General features: G+C 44.1%; 1 protein-coding gene across 1 annotated transcript in view; it reads right to left on the bottom strand.

Moving 5' to 3' along the window:
* Positions 1-5,259: 5,259 nt before the first annotated feature.
* cpne7 (copine VII) overlaps positions 5,260-13,301 on the bottom strand; it is a 183,743-nt gene continuing 175,701 nt past the window's right edge. Inside the window, exons 14-15 of the mRNA XM_068049886.1 lie at positions 12,067-12,303; positions 5,260-5,397 (exon numbers count right to left, since the gene is read on the bottom strand). Of these exons, the coding sequence (XP_067905987.1) occupies positions 5,260-5,397; positions 12,067-12,303 (375 nt within the window). The remainder of the gene's footprint in view (positions 5,398-12,066; positions 12,304-13,301) is intronic.

The following is a 13,301-nucleotide window of genomic DNA, read 5'->3' as shown; positions in this document are numbered from 1 at the left end:
TGAGAATTTTAATTAATATTGCTCAACTGAAGAGAAAAATGAGGGAAACAAATCTGCAGCTGACTGATGTTGTCATGACATCAGCAGATAATTGATATGTCCGGTGTCATAATATGTTGTGTCAAAAATCTGATTGGCTTATTGTAACAGCTAATCATACACCCACATATATCAGCAGCTTTGTGTAGGACACATGACTGTAATTTTAATTTTTAAAAACGTCTGATGAACTTCAGAACAATTGGTATTATGTAAATAAATGATACACAAAGCCACAGCGTATCAATAATACGATTTAGATTTAATTATGGTGAATATAATTAAGGGCAAACCTAATTTCTGCTTTCTTCAGTACTATCTAGTGAAATGTTAAACAATTTAATATTTTGCCCTGATGAAGTTGAAATGAGCTGTGAACTGCTTTACAGATCCAATGAATTGTCTACATGTGTTATTCTGACATGTTGCATTCTGATAGAGTTTTAAAGCACTCTGATGAGATTTCACATCACAAGAAAGATCCTGTAGATATCATGCTTTGTGTCACTGTGGTTATATTTCAAATTGCAGCAACAGGAATTTTCGGGAACTATCAACGTGAGCTTATATGGAGACAAACATAAATTCAATCCTGCAAATCGAAAATAAACAAGATCTAACAGAAATAGGAATAGACTTAACTGTGTAGTATTTGCTCTTAAACTTAATGCAATCGCTGACTAAGCACTGTGTTGTTTTATGCGGAAAGCCAGAGTTAGTATAATTATAGTATTACTGCAGTGTTATTGTATTCCAGTGAATCTCAGACTGTAAACTAGTTGGTGCAAAAAGACTTCTCTTGCAGTTTGTATTAAAAGCAGCAATGACCTGCAGGGCTAACAACTATGTTGCAAAGGTGTTAGACATTGTAAAATGCGTTCAGATTATTCAGCTAAGAAATGTATTTGTGACCCTTAAAAGTCTTCAAAGTCCTTGTAATAGACCTCTGTTGAGACTCTAACCCAGGCATTATTTGAAGCTATTTACAGAACAGATACATTTGAAAAGACCAACCAGTGACAAAGTTAAAGATTCCTAATGAGGAATGAAGGTAGCTCATGGTCTTTGGTATTCTATTTGGAAGGCAAAAGCACCAGAGGTCTGGTCTATGTATAACTCAGTGGCCAGAACTTTACGCCCCCACCCCCAAAGAGCGGGATGGTGGTGGGGGTGGGGCGGGGGGATGGTGCGTAAAATGGAGCGGGAGGCTCGGGGTCACCTTCCTGACCTGCTCCCGCTTCTGCCACCACTTTACGTAATGTGGCGTCAGCGGAAAATGGCCTGCCCCAGGCCAATCAATGCCCTTAAGTGGCAGTTAACAGCCACTTAAGGGCTTCTGCCCACTGCCACGGGGATTTTACCCTTGGCCAGTCGGGCGGTCCAGGCTCGAGAAAAGCCGCCTGACAAAAGTAGGCGGCTTTCTGACGGCCTGAGGGAGGGCCGCCCATGATGCCCCTACCACCCCCAACACCCAACATGCCCCCCGTCCCTCCAATCGACACCCCATGCCTCGCCGGGGCCCGACCGATCACCCACGGCGAGGCCCCAAAAACCTACCTTCATTCTGGGGCTCCCCGACATCTTCCTTCCGATGACTGTGTTGCAGTCCCAGCAGCGGCCACCGCTTCCGGTGGCACTGCTGGTACAAATTGGCCGGCAGCTCCATTAGGCGGGACTTCCTGCCTCAATAAGGTGGAAGTCCGCCTCAGACCAATTAAAGGCCTGGTGACCACAAAATGTGGATCAGATCCCCAGGCCAGGCAAAGGCAGGTTCGCCACCAACCTTTCAGTCTGTGGATGGCTCCCGTCTGCCGATGGTAAAATTCTGGCCTTTGCTTCACTACAGAACCATTATAAATTTAAATTGGATACAACTTTCCTGGAGGGCTATTTCATAAGTTAGAAATGCAAGAACTACTGAAAAATGTAGAAATATTTAAAGCTAACCTTCAAAATTCAAGCATATGTTTTCATTTTTATTACTGTCTTTCTATTACCAAAGTATTGAGCTGGAAATGGGAAATAATTTTTTTAATTCATACGTTTTCCACGGGAAGGATTGGGTTAAGATTACTTCCATCATCTAAGAAACAGTTCTCAGGAAGAGTTCTTCACCCAAAGTTTCAACTGACTTGTGCTCTTTCGACAGCTGCTGCCTAAGTGTCTCCAGCAGTTTTTGTTTTTGGCTCAGATTTCCAGCAGCTGCAATATTTTGCTTTTTGAGACAGCTATCTAGACTGCATTTATACTGCAGGTTTAGTATTTAGTGAGAAGTGATTTCCACTTCTACCGACTCTATTGTTTATTGCAAATCGGACCTTCGTGCTGGCCTGACAGCGAAGCAAAATACTGAGACCCTAAAAATCTCATTCTGTTTTGGTTTGGTGTCAAGCTGGGCCCTGGCTCCAGATTTATACTTCACTTACACTTTAACGCAGTGTCAATGCAAAGTAAGCCACTTCACACTGACATTACAGTTGTGGTGTAACTGCACCTGAAGATATAAAGCAGAAACTGGCAAAAATCCAGAAATAATTTTTAGATTATTCTGCACTTAACAGACAGTATAAGTCAAATAAGTGAACGAAATGCTGCCAGTCAGGAATTCTGCAGTAGAACCATCTTGACACACACAAAAGGAATTAAACTTAATTGTGCATATATTTCATTTCCCCTCTGTTGATGTGCCTCATCTCTTCTTCTCTGATAGCCATCCCCATCTCCACAGTTTGCTTTAGGTCTAGTATTGTGTCAGCTCAATCTATTTCACGGATTTCACATCTTTCCTGCTTTGCGTACTGTCTTCAGTTGCACCAACAGAAATTACCTACACTCTGCTTTATATCCCAGCTTGATTCACATTTTTTCTTACACAGACCTTCTGAACAAAAAGTTTCACAACCCAAATACTGTATTGTTCTTTTTTCAGTTAATGCCAGAGGACTCCTTCTGGCATTACACACAACAGTCAAACACAACACTCCTTTCTATTTCCACATCTATCTGAAAACTGAATGAAGTTCCAAGTAAGGGGTTAACTTTTCACCAAGAGTGATCTCTCAGAGCATTACTAATGTTAAGGATGCTGCATTGACCTTATGTATTTAAAGGGATGTCTCAAACATTTAGGGTTGAATTTTGTTCTCCCCAGGCATCGGGTTCCATGCAGGGGAGGGCCTGAAGATGGCTCCAGATGAGGCCTGCCACGGACATCGACGCCGGGAGGACCTGGCCCGATCCTCCCAGCGGCTGCAAGGTTCCGTGGCAGCACCCCCGCTGCTGGGCGACAGGACCACCATTAACATATTCAAATCAATGAATACATTTAATTACACATACCTATTGATCTTGAGGGCCCAGGCATGATCTTCGGCGTGGCTGCCGGTGCTCCCACGCCTTCAGATCCTCATCTGGGGAAATGTGACACCACGCTGGTGGGGGTGGGGGGAGGAGGTAGGTTTGTCAGTGCAGGGGTGGGGGGTGAAAACCAGGGTTAAATAAATGTAATGGGTGTAGGGAATGGTGGGAAGGGTTGCACCTTAAACTTTGTGCAGTTTGGAGGGGGAAGGTCAGATGTCAAAGGTAATGTTTGGGCGCATCTACCAATCATTCCTTCCCTGGAATGTGTTTCGTGTACACCCTGACACAGTTAACATCAGGAACTTCCTTGTGTCAATTGCAAGTGTCAACCAACCTCCAGTTTCTTCCTGTCACTCCCGATGGTAGAATAAATGCATTGCATTTTGAGCCTATACTATTATATACTTTTTGTTATAGTGGGCTGAATTTTATGAGTGCGCTGCCACTCATTTAAATAGAGGGGGCAGAGTGGCCACCCTCAATGACTTAGAGAGGGCGGCCTCCGCGTCCCCGGCAACGGCGTCTGGCGCCACCACGTAGACGCCACTGCCATTAGTAATACAGATAAATTTAATTTTTAAAGGGTACATATGAACTATTTTTAATACATCTAAAAATAAGTGATGGAGGCCCTTCACCAACCCCCCTAATGGTCATTTCAGGCAATGAAATGACCATCAGTTGATTGTTCAAATACCCGAACTTCTCCCCCCACCCTTCCATCTTTTGCCCTTCAACCCCTTCCCACCATCCCCACATGCAATAAATATTGATTTCCCCGCTCCTCCACCCCTCCCGCCCTGAAAATTTTATTACTCCCCCTCCTCACCAGGTTCTCACCCAGAACTCCGTACGGAGTTCCGAAGGCGCGCGGAGCACGAATGGCGGCCGTTATATCGGAGTGGAACGGTTGTTGCCTGTAGGTAAGCTTATTTAAATAATTTAATTGTTTATCTACATATGCTGGTGAAGGGCCTGCCGCCAGGTGGCGGGGGTTGGGGGGGTGGCTGCACCGAGGTCCCACTGCCGGTAATATGCGGCGGGCCCTTCTCAACGTCGTGGGTCGAGGCGGGCCTCTCCTGATAGCATTTTACCGGCCACCGCGCCGCAACTCGCGGCATCGAGAGGCCAGTAAAATTCAGCACAGTGTCCCTGAACCAAAATGGCAGCTTTGTATTTTTCTCTGTCATGATTGCAGTCCAAAGCTCTGATTTTCCCTCCAGTTTTCGTGTTATATATACCAATTGATGCATGCATTGTTTTTGTTCTCAAAATACACACAAAAAAAAAAGATTTTGCAAAATTATACAAAAAAACATTTCCACAGTATACCCACAGCTGCAGGATATGTTATATGGAAAACTGTCTTAAATATGGAGTTTTCAATCTACAACCAAAATCTTCAGATTAACTATGAAGTCAAGAATGCAGGAACTGTGCAGCATATGCACATGTGGTTTGCTTTCTGTGGTGGCTTTAATTGCTTTTTGAGGAAATTCTTCATGACATGTACCGATTGCTTAGGAAGGTAAAACATCCTGTTCCTACATCCATTTTTAATTTACAGCACTATTCATTCCAGACAATGTATATGTTCCATTAACTCAGAAAAGCACTGAAGCGATATGATGTGTGTGGGTATTGGCAGAATATTATCCAATTCCATCTTTCAGTATTGACATTTTGCCAGGATTGAACATTGCATGAACATTGCAATTCGTTTACTAGAGCTATGAAAATTGTCGAATGATTTTTTTTATATCTTAAAATGTATGTAGAAAACCAGGTACAATACATGAATATTATTTTCACACACTGCCATATCATTCTCTCTTTAGAGACTTCCACTGGTCAGTCAATTTATTCAGGTGTTGTGCATGCTGACTCAGAGGAATCTAGAATTGGACATTTGGGAGGAATAGCCTTGTAACTGTAATATTCCACAACTTGCTTCGGAACCTCTGCTAGGACACATTTCGCCAAAGCTGCTGGAGAGGCCTGCAACACAGATCAAGACATTAATGAAGAAACCAACATTGTTCTTGTTTCAATTTATTGTATTTTTTGAATCTAGCAACTTAGAAAGGCTAAGCAGTACAGTTAAAACAAAGGCTATTAATTAAAGCTTTAAAAAGCATCATCCCCATGGCAAAGTTTGTCTCAAGCTTTTACTTTTCACTTGTTCGCAAACAATAACTTGCATTTATATAGTGCCTTTAACAAAATTAAGCATCCCAAGGCACTTCACAGCAGCATCCATAAGATAAAACTTGACATCGAGCCAAACAAGAACATTTTGGCTCAGATTTCACAGTCAGTGGCAAAGCGATGGTGCTTAACACTGACCTCAAAAAAAGTGATCTCTGGCATGGATTTCCCCTTTCCTGATGTCAGTTTGAATCTGATGTCAAGTCAAGGGGATCTCCAAGTGCCCAGCAGCAGTGATGTCATCAAGCAGGGTAAGCAGCCAATCACATTGAAGTATTCTCAAAGACAGCAAACCAGGAAGCAAAAGGCACTGAAATTTTCACTTTCAATTAAACATTTTACAGAGAGTGCAACAAATGATTGGAATTTACAAAAGGGATTATGGTAAAAGCTGAAATATGATAAATAAACTTTAAAATATTATTTTTTTAAAATATGTGATTTATTTATCATAATGGAGAAATTTGACATTCCACAAATATAGAATTAGTTTTTCAGGGTCTGTGAAACTGTTCAGCAGTCTAGTGGATCTTCAATAGTGCATCCTGTGGGGAAGCATAGAAACACCAACATCAATTTCTAGATTTCCACGTTTAACTGCGCATGTGTGGACTCCAGAAGATGCTGTCAGTTTCAGAGGAATAATGACGGCAAACACTAACACTTTTGCCATCATTACTACCACAAACTCTTGGCCAGTAGGAAATCTTGATCAAAGAGATAGTTTTTAAGTAGTGTCTTAAAGGAGGAAAGAGAGGTGGAGAGGTTTAGGGAGGTTATTCCAGAGCTTGGGGCCTCGGTAGCTGTAGACACAGCCGCTAATGGTGGACCGATTAAAATTGGGGATGTGCAAAAGGCCAGAATTGGATGAGCGCAAATATCTCGGAAGGTGATAGAGCTGGAAGAGGTTACAGAGATATGGAGCGGAAAGGACAAGGATGGAATTCAAAAATAAGGATGTGAGATTAAAAATTGACCTTCGTCAGACTGGGAGCTAATGTAGATAAGCAAGGAAAGGGACAATGGATGAACAAGATAAGCTGAGGCAAGGCAGAGAACTGTGATGTTATGGAGATGGAAGTAGGCTGTCTTGGTAATGGAATGAATATGAGGTTGTGAATGGTCTGGTTCAGCCTCAGATAGTGGCCATGGAGAAGGATGGAGTCAACAACAAGGAGACAGAGTTTGTGGCATGGACCAAAAACAATGGCTTTGGTCTTCCCAATAGTTTGTTGGATTAATTGATGCTCATCCAGTACTGGATGTCAGACAAGCAGCGTGACAAAGCAGCTGCAGCGGAGGGGTCCAGAGGTAGTGGTGAGGTAGTGCTGAGTGTCATCAGCGTATGTGTGGAACCTGGCATTGTGTTTTCAAATGATGCCATTGATCAGAAATAGCAGGGAGCCAAGAATTGATCCTTGGGGGGCCTTAGAGGTAACAATATGGGAGCAGGAAGAGTAGCCATTGCAGGTGAGTCTCTGGCTAGGACTGGATAAACAGGAATAGAAATAGGCGAGTCCCACCCAGTTGGATGACACATGGCTCTCTGAAGGTAGAGTAGGTATGTAGTTCTGATGATGTAAAGAAGTGGCAAAGAGCTTGGAACCTTAACATACTCAAGCAAGGACATGGATTCATGGTCACAGTCTCTACTTACCAAGCTCTCATCTCAGCCAGATACCTGGAGGGGGGACATTGAGTAGGGATCACAAGAGATGGCAACAATCAGGAAGTGACTCCTCCTCATGCCTCTTATTCACCTTTGAATGCATGGCATTAAAGTGGTATTTGTTTTATTGGCTTTATAAAGCTCTGTTTGGACCACACCTACAGTATTGTGTTCAGTTCTGGTCACCACACTTTAGGAAGGATGTCAGGGTCCTTGAGAGGGTGCAGAGGAGCTTTACCAGAATGGTTCCAAGGATGAGGGATTTTAGCTACAAGGTTAGGACGCAGAAGCTGAGGTTGTTCTCCTTGGAGCAAAGGAGATTTGATGGAGTTGTACAAGATTATGACAGGTTTGGATAAGATAGACAAAGAAAATCTGGTCCTATTATCTGATGTTACAAGGACTAGGGGTCACAGATATTAGGTCTTGGGCAAGAGATTTGAGGAAGAACCTTTTTACACAGCGAGTAGGAATGACCTGGAACTCACTGCCTACGGGGTTGTTGGAAGCAGAGTGTCACACCAAAAAGACTACTGTACTATCCAGGTAGATCAAAGAGCCAAGGAGTAAAAGCACCACAAAAGGAGGAAGTCTGATCCTCGGTCATAAAACAAATGTAGGTTCATATTATCCTTAGCTTATCCTGTTCACCATGCCATCCAAGTCCTTGTCATTATCCTCCAATGCCCATTTCAAATCTATGTTCCTTTACTGAATCAGGAAGCTGTCCACTTTCTTTTGAGTGATTTATCTGAGTGACTATTTACTCTGAAGGTTGTGGCCTGTGCCATAGACACAGAACTGAATGAGCTTTGGATCTCCTATCATAGCTTTATCGACATCATTCTTATCAGTTCCTTTCATTAATTTATAAACTCAGATTATAAGTACACGCAAACATTTTTCAAATCAATGGCTGAGATCTCAAACCATCTTTATTGACCTTAGCTGAATTCTTTCCTCTGCTAGATTTGTTATTTTATGTGAATTTGCTCTGTCTGAAATGAATAAGGTAGAGTCCAGAATTCCTGTATATCTGCAAATGAGAGGTTATTGGAAATCACTTTGATCAAAGTGCAAGCAGAAGAGAAAAAATGTCAAAAATGAGGCTCTGACTATGAAATTCGGCTCCTTAGTGCCCGGTTTTTGGCTATGTGGCTCATTGGGAACCTAGATGTGGCTAATTGCAGTTTTGATTAGTAAATGGGCAGCACAGTGGCACAGTGGTTAGCACCGCAGTCTCACAGCTCCAGGGACCCGGGTTCGATTCTGGGTACTGCCTGTGCGGAGTTTGCAAGTTCTCCCTGTGTCTGCGTGGGTTTTCGCCAGGTGCTCCGGTTTCCTCCCACATCCGAAAGACTTGCAGGTGATAGGTAAATTGGCTGTTGTAAATTGCCCCTAGTGTAGGGAGGTGATAGGGAATATGGGATTACTGTAGGGTTAGTATAAATGTTGGCGACCACGCTCTGGAAGTGGTTCAAGAGTTCACCTACCGAGGCTCAACTATCACCAGTAACCTGTCTCTAGATACAGAAATCAACAAGCGCATGGGAAAGGCTTCTACTGCTATGTCCAGACTGGCCAAGAGAGTGTGGGAAAATGGCGCACTGACACGGAATACAAAAGTCCGAGTGTATCAAGCCTGTGTCCTCAGTACCTTGCTCTATGGCAGCGAGGTCTGGACAACGTATGTCAGCCAAGGGCGACGTCTCAATTCATTCCATCTTCGCTGCCTCCGGAGAATACTTGGCATCAGGTGGCAGGACCGTATCTCCAACACAGAAGTCCTCGAGGCGGCCAACATCCCCAGCTTATACACACTACTGAGTCAGTGGCGCTTGAGATGGCTTGGCCATGTGAGCCGCATGGAAGATGGAAGGATCCCCAAAGACACATTGTACAGCGAGCTCGCCACTGGTATCAGACCCACCGGCCGTCCATGTCTCCGCTTTAAAGACGTCTGCAAACGCGACATGAAGTCCTGTGACATTGATCACAAGTCGTGGGAGTCAGTTGCCAGCGTTCGCCAGAGCTGGCGGGCAGCCATAAAGGTGGGGCTAAAGTGTGGCGAGTCGAAGAGACTTAGCAGTTGGCAGGAAAAAAGACAGAGGCGCAAGGAGAGATCCAACTGTGTAACAGCCCCGACAAACAAATTTTTCTGCAGCACCTGTGGAAGAGTCTGTCACTCTAGAATTGGCCTTTATAGCCACTCCAGGCGCTGCTCCACACACCACTGACCACCTCCAGGCGCTTACCCATTGTCTCCCGAGACAAGGAGGCCAAAGAAGTATAAATGGGTGGTTGTTGGTCGGCACAGACTCAGTGGGCCGAAGGGCCTGTTTCAGTGCTGTATCTCTAAATAAAAATTTTTTTAAAAATGAAACATGAGTGATAGACACTATTGTTGGGCATGTGATCTCAATACTCATATGCCCGTGCACACTATGCATGTGTATTCTAATCTTGTGTGTTCGTTGTCCAGACAAAAAGCATGAGTAAGACAGGCCAGAATTTTACAGTGGATGGATGGGAAGCGAGCCCGCTTCCGCCTAGCCTGGTGATCAGTCCCGTATTTTTTGGGTCCCCAGGCTTTAATTGTCCCGAAGCGGGACTTCCATCCACTTGAGGGAGGAGTTCCCATCTCAGTGAGCTGCCGGCCAATCAGCGGGCCGGCAGCTCTTAGTCCTAGCAATGCCACCGGGAGCGGTGGCCACTGCTGGGACTGCAGCCCAGCCGACGCCATGGATCGAGGAGGCAAGGTAAGTAGGGGCATGCCTCACCAGAGGATCGGTCCTTCCCTGGTGAGGCTGGAGTGGTCGTTTGGGGGGATGGGGGATGTCTTGGGTCCCGGGGCTGAGTTGGGAGGCGGGGGCGGCCCTCAATTGGGCACCCTGTGCCCGACTGCCATGCCCCCCCCCCCCCGGGGCGTGGAAAGGCTGGCAGCTATCGCTGGCCGGCCTTTCACGTCCCCAGCACATCCGCTTGCCACAGGTAAAATATCCATGGAGGCAGGCGAGGGCCCTTAAGTGGCCGTTAAGTGGCCACTTAAGGGTCTTGATTGGCCTCAGGCGGGCGGGCCATTTACCACCGCACATTTAGGCGGAAGCGGAGCGGGTAGGCCTCCCAGAGCCTGCCACTGAATTTTACGCCACCCCCATGCCACCATCCGACCAGCTGGTTGCGGTGTAAAATTCCGGCCAGAGTGTGGGAGAGGAGCCTCCTTATCTCTCAACACAAAGGATCTGATCACACCTTTGTTCTTGAGCTGTGCTCGCCCACAAAAAGGATGCATGAGAATCTACAACTTTCCTCTCGCAAAAAAGCATTGTGTTTGAATGTCAAATAGAAGTTTTAGAGTTAGTAAAATAACTAGTGTCTCCTAGGCCTTGTAACATCAGCTAATGGTAACAGCTTTATTTGTCTATTTTATCTAAACCTGTCATAATCTTGTACACCTCTATCAGACCTCCCCTCAATCTCCTTTGCTCCGAGCTGAACAACCTCAGCTTCTCCAGTATGAGGGGAGGCAGTGGTGTAGTGGTAATGTCACTGGACGAATAATCCAGAGCCCAGGCTAATGCTCTGGGGACATGGGTTAAATCCCACCACAGCAGATGGTGAAATTTGAATTCAATTAATAAATCTGGAATTTTAAGAAAAAGCTAGTCTAATGGTGACCATAAAACCATTGTCAATTGTTGTGAAAACCCATCTGATTCACTAAGCGAAGGAAATCTGTTCTCCTTACCTGGTCTTGTTCTCCTTACCTGGTCTGGCCTACATGTGATTCCAGACCCACAGTCATGTGGTTGACTCTTAAAATGGCTTGGCAAGCCACTCAGTTCAAGGGCAAAACTAGGGATGGGCGATTAATGTTGGCTGAGCCAGCGACGCCCACGTTTGACAAAAACAAATTTTAAAAAATTGTCTGGAGAGGAGAGCTGCCATCCTGGTCAGCTCAACTACTCAGAATAAGCACTCCAAATCAGCAGAAGAAAATGAGCTTAAGTGATAACAGGCAGCTCCAACAGCACATGGAACAAGCTAGCAGCATCCACCCATGTTCTAGATGGAAAGCAGGGTTGAGTTTGGTGTGCTTCACTGTGCAAGTCAATATTCTCAGCAATCACTCTAATGAAGTTAAAGTACTGCTCACAACTGGTTTTTTTTATTACTTCATGGGATGTGGGTGTCGCAGGCTAGGCCATCATTTATTGCACATCCCTAATTGCCCTTGAACTGAGTTGCTTGTGAGGTCATTTCAGAGGGCATTTAAGAGTCAATCACATTGCTGTGGGTCTGGAATCAGATGTAGGCCAGACCAGGTAAGGATGGCAGATTTCCTTCCCTAAAGGACATTAGTGAACCAGAGGGGTTTTTACAATCACTAGACTAGCTTTTAATTCCAGATTTATTAATTGAATTCAAATTTCACCATCTGCTGTGGTGGAATTTGAGACATTGTCCTCAGAGCATTAGCCTGGGCCTCTGGATTACTAGTCCAGTGACATTACCACTATGCCACTGCTGGACATGAACCTGGAAGCTGTATTAAGATGCACTGTTTAAGATGCATTAACCTGACTTAAACAATTTTGTTCATGACTATGTTAAAAATAAATAGAGAGTAATTTGATGGTAATGTATTGTGTTCTTATCATAACAGTCACTTCTATCTACAGTGTTGATATAAAAATGCATAGAATTCTTGCTTTAAAAGTGTCAATCTAAGACAAGGTACTCATGTACTGTAATAAGTAGCGTAATTCAAAAATTACTTTAGTCCTTACATTTTTAAATTCACGGAAGGGGACAAACTGAACAATGTCTCGTAGCGCAGGTTCCCCTTTTGGAGATCGTAAAACGCCATCATCACCATCCAGTATCTGCATATCTGTAAAATCCGCATTCCCAACACCAACAATGATGATGGACATTGGAAGGTATGATGCTCGGACTATTGCCTCCCTTGTATCTGCCATGTCAGTGACGACACCATCTGTTAAGATCAGCAGGATAAAATATTGCTGTAAAAACAAAAATAAGATACAATCAGGACAGAAAGGTCCCTATACAAAAACGTTGAAGCAAGTATAATATATTTACCATCATATTACTTTTCTGGTTTTATGGCAACAGTGTCATTGTATGCAATATTACTGAACTGCCTAGTCATTACTATTGTCTCAGAAATTACTGAAGGTGTTAACTTCTGATGGGGTATTGGCTGCCACTGGGTAGCTCTCTTCAATTGGCCATTCTTTCATGGCTGCTGACGGCAAAGTATCAACCATAGCTCAGTGGAAACAGTTTTGTCGCTAAATCAGAAGGTTGAGGATTCAAGCCCGATGCCAGATACTTAAGTACTTAATCTAGGCTAATACTCAAATGCAGTACTGAAGGAATACTGCATTATCTGAGGTCTTTCAATTGCTAATTGAGGATCCTGTACATCCTTACACCCTCTCAGTTAGATCCCAAGGCACTATTCAAAGAAGAACAGGTTAATTGTTCTGGTGTCCAGAACATCATCCCTCAACAAACACCTTAAAAAAAATTGTCCAGTCATTTATTTGATTGCCATTTGTGAGACCTTGCTATGTGCAAATTGGCTGCCACACTTCCTATATTACAACAGTGGCTGTACTTCAATAGTAATTCAGTAGCTGTAAAGGCTTTTAGAAAATCCTGGGGGCATCAATGCTATATAAATGCAAAGGTCCTTCTTTCTTTTCTTCATATGTGAGCTAAGACAATGAGCGCCAGTAGGCTAATCATTCATAGGGTCTTCACAACCGAGCTCAATCAGCTGTCCACCTTACAAACATATATGGGCATTTTCCAGTAGAAATCATGGGGAGAATGGCTATTCACTGCAGGAATCCTGGTGGATTTTTTTTGCAGCAAGGCCAGGGATGTTGAACTCAATTCACACTATCCCAGCTGAGATCAGCAATGTAGCACAGTGCAAGAATCAAAGCTGGGACCTCCTGCCTGATATGGTTCCTTGGCACAAGACATGGTG

Source organism: Heterodontus francisci, chromosome 17, assembly GCF_036365525.1.
Source record: "Heterodontus francisci isolate sHetFra1 chromosome 17, sHetFra1.hap1, whole genome shotgun sequence".
NCBI classification, from domain to species: Eukaryota; Metazoa; Chordata; class Chondrichthyes; order Heterodontiformes; family Heterodontidae; genus Heterodontus; species Heterodontus francisci.
The sequence above is the reverse complement of the archived record's forward strand: the minus strand, read 5'-3'. Positions and strand labels throughout refer to the sequence as shown.